This window comes from Volvox carteri, assembly GCF_000143455.1.
Source record: "Volvox carteri f. nagariensis unplaced genomic scaffold VOLCAscaffold_22, whole genome shotgun sequence".
Lineage (NCBI taxonomy): Eukaryota > Viridiplantae > Chlorophyta > Chlorophyceae > Chlamydomonadales > Volvocaceae > Volvox > Volvox carteri.
The window spans coordinates 678,972-685,092 of record NW_003307565.1 but is presented as its reverse complement, the minus strand read 5'-3'; the positions used below and the strand labels follow the sequence as shown (position 1 = coordinate 685,092).

Genomic DNA, 6,121 nt, shown 5'->3' with positions numbered 1-6,121 from the left:
ACGTTTTCGCTTATAATCACCTTCGTCATGGCATGTACGCTATCCCTATGTTGCTATCCCCCTACCCTGTCTCTTGTTAACGAAATTCTTGTCGCGTTTGTTGATTCTGATGCACACTACAGGAAGGTGAAATGCAGCTCTCGGTTTGGGGCCCGCCTGTTTTTTGGGGAAGGGGAATATTTTCTGTTATGTGTTTTTTTTTGAGTTTTTCTTTGTGGTTTGTTTGCCTGGCGGTTTGGCGGAGAATATAGAATCCAAGAAAACAGACTCAGGAAGGAGACCTTAACCTTTCTCAATGGTCTATGTATGTATGTATGTGTATGCGTGATGGTGCATGCACACACGTACCAGCGCTATAATCCCACCTGCCGCTGCCGTTACGTTGCCTGCGTGTCTGATGCCACCTATCGCGCGATTTGCGAAACCACGCCCTACCTCCCGCACTCCCTTTCTTTTCCGTACCCCGCCCCCCACCACCGACTCCCTCCCCGCGTCTACACTTGCCGTTGCAGGTGGACGAGAAGGATATCCTGTTCTTGGTCCGCAAGGTAGGAGCGGCCCATCCACCCGCCCATCCACCCGCCTATCCACCCGCCCATCCACCCGCCTACCCACCCGCCTACCCACCCGCCCATCCACCCGCCTACCCACCCGCCCATCCACCCGTCCATCCACCCGTCCACACCACCAACATCGATATGACAACCACCATCACGACCACCATAACCCCCATCCCTGATGTAGTAGTTGGCCGCAGAAAAGGCCTTTCGAGATGCTGGTGGAGCGCTTAGCGCGTATTTGTAGTTGTTCACCGTGCCGTACGGTGTATCAGCAACTACACCACCATCAGCACCACCACCATCAGCAGCAGCAGCACCACCACCACCACCATCACCATCACCACCACCACCACCATCACCCCTACCCCACCCCCTCTTGCGGCCCCAGGACCCTCGGAAGTACGCCCGCATTCGGGAGCTTCTGGACATGCAGCTGCTCATCAAGGAGGCCAGGAAGGTGGGCGGAAGAACAGGGACTACAATGTGCCGTGCCCCGCTAGTCTTTAAAGAACAATCAACATCGTGTGGTCTATGGAAAACCATAATTGGGTTCGGGAGTTGGATATGTATGGGCTTTGCATGTCTTTCTTCTTCGCCGAAGGAAGGATGAGACACGCGGGTTAAGGGCTTTTGGTGGTGAGCTTGGCGGGACCCACTCCGACGACCGCTGCGGGCACGTCGGAGGCACCGCAGTCTTTCCAAAGCTAAAGCTGCCAGCCGTCAACCACTTTTTCTTTCTTTTTTAAAAGATCGTTGCTGCTCTTCCTCTTCGAAAGGCAAACTGTGCCGGTGAATGTCTGTCTGTCCGTCTGTACCCTGTATGCGGCCTTTATGCGGCTTCAGACGTTGGACGTGGACAAGATTTCCGAGGGTGACATGGACGCCGGGGGTCCTCCAGGAGCGCCTGGTGCTGCGGAGGAGGACCCGGGGGAGGAGCTGCCCGACCTGCCTGATGAAGACATCGACGTGGAGTGAAGGGATGCAGGCGGCCGCGTGTGGGTTGTGCGGATGATGGGTCAAGCGGAGGGACGGAGGGAGGGCATGTGAGAATGATTTGCAAGGAAATTAAAGGGAGGAGTTCAAGTTCCGATGCTCGTCCAAAGTGCCAACTGCTGGGGGAGGAGAGTAGGGGAGGAGGAAGGGAAGGATGGAGGAGCGTGTAAGGGGGGGCTTTGCGGCGTTGCGGCGGCGGTGGGTTTGAACCGAGGGAAGGGAGGAGCGAGGCTGGGAGCGAGCGAGGATGGGTATGAGGGGAGACGGGTAATAGATGGAAAGGTGATGGACAGAATGGGGGATGGATGACCGGGCAGTTGTGTGGACAGATGCATGCATGCATGCATGGATGGATGGATGAGAGAGAGAGAGAGAGAGAGAGAGGAGAGGAGATGAGATGCGTGGTTGGTGATTCTGTTGGTGGATCTGTTCAAATGGATCTGACGGGGTGGAGGAAGGGGACGGATGACCGGGCGAGGAAGGGAAGGCGGTTGGCCGCGGCAGCTGTGCAATGCTGCGGATGGGTGGGGGAGGTAAGTGGCGGCTGGAGTGGGGTGGGAGATGCCGCGTGGGCCTAAGTACCTAAAACAAGGAAAGGCAGGAAAGGAAGAGGAGGACGAGGACGCGGGTAGTTGGCCACTTTTGTTGCGGGCGGGACGTTGCCCTGCCCATGCAGGTCTCGGCAGCATCCACATCGCGTTCTGCACTTGCTGCTGTGGGATGTGGCCATGAGGGTGTTGGGACGTTGTTGGAACGTTTACGACAGCGGGACTGATCCGATTCAATCCTCAATCCGACACACCACAGCGCAGCGGGGTCCAGGCCTGAGGTGCTTTCATAGAGTCCCTTGGCAGTCCTTGTTGGGCAGATGAGTGTTTACCGTTGAAGGGGGGTAGAGGGAGGATTCCATCGCGCCATTTGTTGTAAACGAAGCGACGCTCGTCAATCGTGCAGGGCAACGGTTGGGCATATTCGCTCTTAAGACATCCGGTAGGGGCAATATTGGGTGAAAGCAGTAGTGGCAGCATCAACAGCAGCAGCACCAGAAGCGACACTGGAGAACCCCCGACACAGCTGGGACAGAGTCGGGCCGCAGCACCCCATCCTGGCGGTCGTGGAGGAACGGATGCGGGGTGCAGCACCGGTGGAAATCACGGCCTAAATAGCCGTACTAGAGTCGGGGCAGGGGCTCTTTTGGAGGGTAGCAGGGAGAGTGAGGGAGAGGGGGAGAGTGTCAGGGGGTGGGAATAGGTGGGCTGCGTGTGTTCGTGTGTGTGTCTATGTGTGCTCTCTCCCCAGGAATCGGGGACCGTCGAAGAGAGGGGTATAGGTTCTGTGCTGTCTGGCGGCTGGGAAGGGATGGCGTAGGTGGCTTGTGGGAGCGGGGAGGGGTGGGGGAAGCGGTGGAGGAGAGTGGGATGGAGAGGGAGAGTAGGTGACGCTGGGCCCGGCAGACCAGGACAGGTGGGGAGGGTTCCTTCTCAGCGTGGTAAGCGGGAGCAGGCAGCGTCTGTGAGCCTTTTTCGGGGGAGCTTTATAGGGGGACGCCGCGCCGGCTTGTCATCCCCCGGCGGCAATAGGTGGTTGTGCTTTGTCTCGCGTTGGGCTGCACCCGGGAGCCCGCAACCCCCAGGAGGAGACTGCCGTACGGACCGGGTTTTGCCCCGGTTGTGAGTGGACCACCGGTGAGGTAGTGGCGGCCGCCCTCGGGAGGTGTGCGTTGCTTGTGATAGTTGAACAGCTTAGCTAGCCTTCAGGGACCAGTGTGTGAGTGCCCGCATTGTGTTTGGTCTCTTTGTGCAACCGCGTCTCGGCTTTTGTGGTGTGGCGACTCAGGCCCGTGGTCCTCCGTGTATCTCTTGCCTTGCGGGGGCTGCGTGGGTACGACAATATCAATAGGATACGGCAATGGAAGGCGGTATTATTCTATTGAAATGGCCACCGATAAGGCTATTGCGCAAAAAGTGAGGGGTAGGGGTTGTGCTGGAAGGAAGAGGGTTGCCATGGTTGCCGTTTGGGCTTCATGACCGTGCCTTTCGCTTTGCCCAACCGGCAGCAGGAGTCTGCAGTGTATTGGGTCCCAGAGGGGTATTGCCGCAAGGCCCGCAAGGACGGCAGCATCCAAAATGCCTCCTCCGCGTCAATCCCGCTGTCCTTGTGTGCATGGCGAGAGCCAGGTGAGGTGCTGGACATGGATGCTTACTCGGGCACGGCTAACTTGCCTGCCTATTGGCCAGGCTTGGCCTGCTTTGGTGTTTGCCCCAAGGTGTTAAGAGCTAACTCACCGTCGATCAATGATCATGCCTTGGGAGATTGAACTGCGGGCACGGGTTTGGAAACGCATCGCAGTGTTGCCATGATGCCATCTTGCTTGCAGTCATCGGCAAACGCTTCGGGAGTTTCAGGTCGTACCGAAACTCCCGAAAACAGAAATAGAGTTCCCGAAGCTGGCCGGCTTGCAGAAATAGGATCACACGCCGTATACGAAAGGTGTTATACGGCCCGAAAGGCCGCCCGCGGTCAATGATGAAGAACAGGTCGCGGGCCATTGTGTTGGAAGACAGAAATAGAACCGTCCCCGAAACCACAAGTACCCCGTTTGCCGATGTCTGCTTGCTTGAACGTGTAAAGGCCTAACGAGCTAACGGTGAATCCGTTACAACAACGTACTAGCAGACCGCGATGAGTAAGGAAAAGTCAAACACCAAATATTGCTTGTTCTTAAGAAGTCTATCATTGATAGGGCGTTGTTGGGGAAAGATCCGCAACATATCGGCAAGATACGGAAGAATGAGAACGTTTCCTCAGAGAGCTAGTTTATAGAACACGCATGAAGGCAAATTAGACTCTTGGCCCTTGTAACGTTTTGCAAACATCACGCCGTGTGATATAATGACTTGACTTGCGCTAAGCTTCGATCCTTGGCGGCCAGCAGCTCGCCAGAAGTGCGGCAACCCTCCTGAAAACTTCTGGTACTAATTAAAGGAATCATGTCTGGCGCCAGCTCCGGCGGACAGCCGGCCTTCTTCAGCCCTTGGGAGCCGATGCCCGCTTTTGCGATGCAACCCTCGGACACGGCTCTGGCTGACCGCATAAAGCTGCTGGTCAAGTTCGCTAGCACCAACGGGCCTAGCTTTATAGATATGATGCGGCAGAAGCAGGCGGGCGATCCCAAGTTTGCATTCCTGACGAATGGCGAGGGGTCGGATTTTTTCCGATGGTTCCTATATGCCACTGTGTACCAGCTGCCCGTGGACCGACCCCTGCCAGTTGGAGCCTATCCTCCCCACGCGGCCGCGGCCGCTACCGCGGCGGCGGCACCGCCGCCCTCAGCGCACCCGCCGTACCATCCCCCTGGGACGGGCCCTGGGGCTCCGGGCCACCATCCCCTGGCCCCACACCCCCACGCTCCACCTTTCCCGGGAGGCTTTTTCGCACCGCCACCGCCGCATCCGGCGGCGGCGCCACCGCCACCACCGTACGGCGCTCCGCCACCACACCCAATGCTCCATCAAGCCCTGCCGCCCGTGTACCCGCCGCGGGCCCCCCTCCACCAGCCCCAGCCGCCGCCGGCTCCGGCGCCGCCACCTGCGCCACCGCCCAGTACGGCAGCAGCAACGCAGCCGGCTCCGGAACCGCTGCAACCGCCGTCAGGCGGCGGCATTTCAACGCCCTCAGCTCCATCTTCCGCCGCTGCGGCGCCGTCGTCAACCTTTGGGTTACCCCCCGATATCGCCAAGGACTTTGCCGCCGTTTTGGATGGCCTCACGTCTTCCAAGGTACTGTAAACGACATGACGAACGAAATGTGTATGTTTGTATGTATGTGTGTGTGTTAATTGAACTGGTCCGCGAGAAAGGAAGGAGTGCACCACACGGGTTGAGAAGGAGGAGTTCGTTACATGCAGAGCATCACCACAGATAGATAGTAGGAGTAGGAGTAGTCCAGTCATGAAGAAGTAGATAGGAAGGCGCCAAAGTGTACTTGTGTGAATGTGTTCGTACGCGTGTGTGTTTTCCCTCACCTTGGAACCCACTCCAACCCCCCACTCCCAAGTTCGACACTCTCTTCCCACCTCGCGCTTCCTGCTTCGTTTGCCGTCTACCTCCACTGCTATTAAACCTCGACCCAAGATGCGGCCTTCTCGCAGCCGCTTCGACCCAGCTCCCACCTCACCTACCCGACAACGCTACTTGTCGATGACTGCACACATTTTCCGGATGTGGTATCCGTCTAGTCCTGGTGTATCCGTCTATCTCGGTTATCAGCTTCCCTTGTCAGTTGTTTTCCCTCTTAACGCCCCCACCCGCCGTCTTTCCCCCACCCGCCGTCATCCCCCCAGGACTCCATCAAGTCCGCAGCCGCCTGGTTCATGTCTCATCAGTCTCACGCGCCCGGCCTGGCGCTGACAGCCGCCTCCAGGGCCACCAGCTACAGCGACTGTGAGAAGCAGCTCCACCTCATCTACCTGGCCAATGACGTGCTGTTCAAGGGGTGAGTAGGGGGAGTGGAGGGGAAGGGGGGAGGGGAAGAGGGGAGGGGAAGGGGGGAGGGGAAGGGGGCAGGGG

At 58.0% G+C, this 6,121-nt stretch overlaps 2 protein-coding genes across 2 annotated transcripts in view; both read left to right on the top strand.

Annotated features, from left to right (window-relative positions):
• VOLCADRAFT_91682 (uncharacterized protein) overlaps positions 1–1,535 on the top strand; it is a gene marked incomplete at both ends in the record, with an annotated part of 4,489 nt that extends 2,954 nt beyond the window's left edge. The window contains 3 exons of the mRNA XM_002951191.1: positions 513–548; positions 949–1,017; positions 1,404–1,535. Of these exons, the coding sequence (XP_002951237.1) occupies positions 513–548; positions 949–1,017; positions 1,404–1,535 (237 nt within the window). The remainder of the gene's footprint in view (positions 1–512; positions 549–948; positions 1,018–1,403) is intronic.
• A 1,952-nt stretch (positions 1,536–3,487) lies between these two features.
• The window catches only part of VOLCADRAFT_105003 (uncharacterized protein), a gene marked incomplete at its 5' end in the record, with an annotated part of 8,050 nt that continues 5,416 nt past the window's right edge, over positions 3,488–6,121 (top strand). The window contains 4 exons of the mRNA XM_002951190.1: positions 3,488–3,517; positions 3,613–3,730; positions 4,539–5,332; positions 5,896–6,047. Coding sequence (XP_002951236.1) covers positions 3,488–3,517; positions 3,613–3,730; positions 4,539–5,332; positions 5,896–6,047 — 1,094 coding nt within the window. The remainder of the gene's footprint in view (positions 3,518–3,612; positions 3,731–4,538; positions 5,333–5,895; positions 6,048–6,121) is intronic.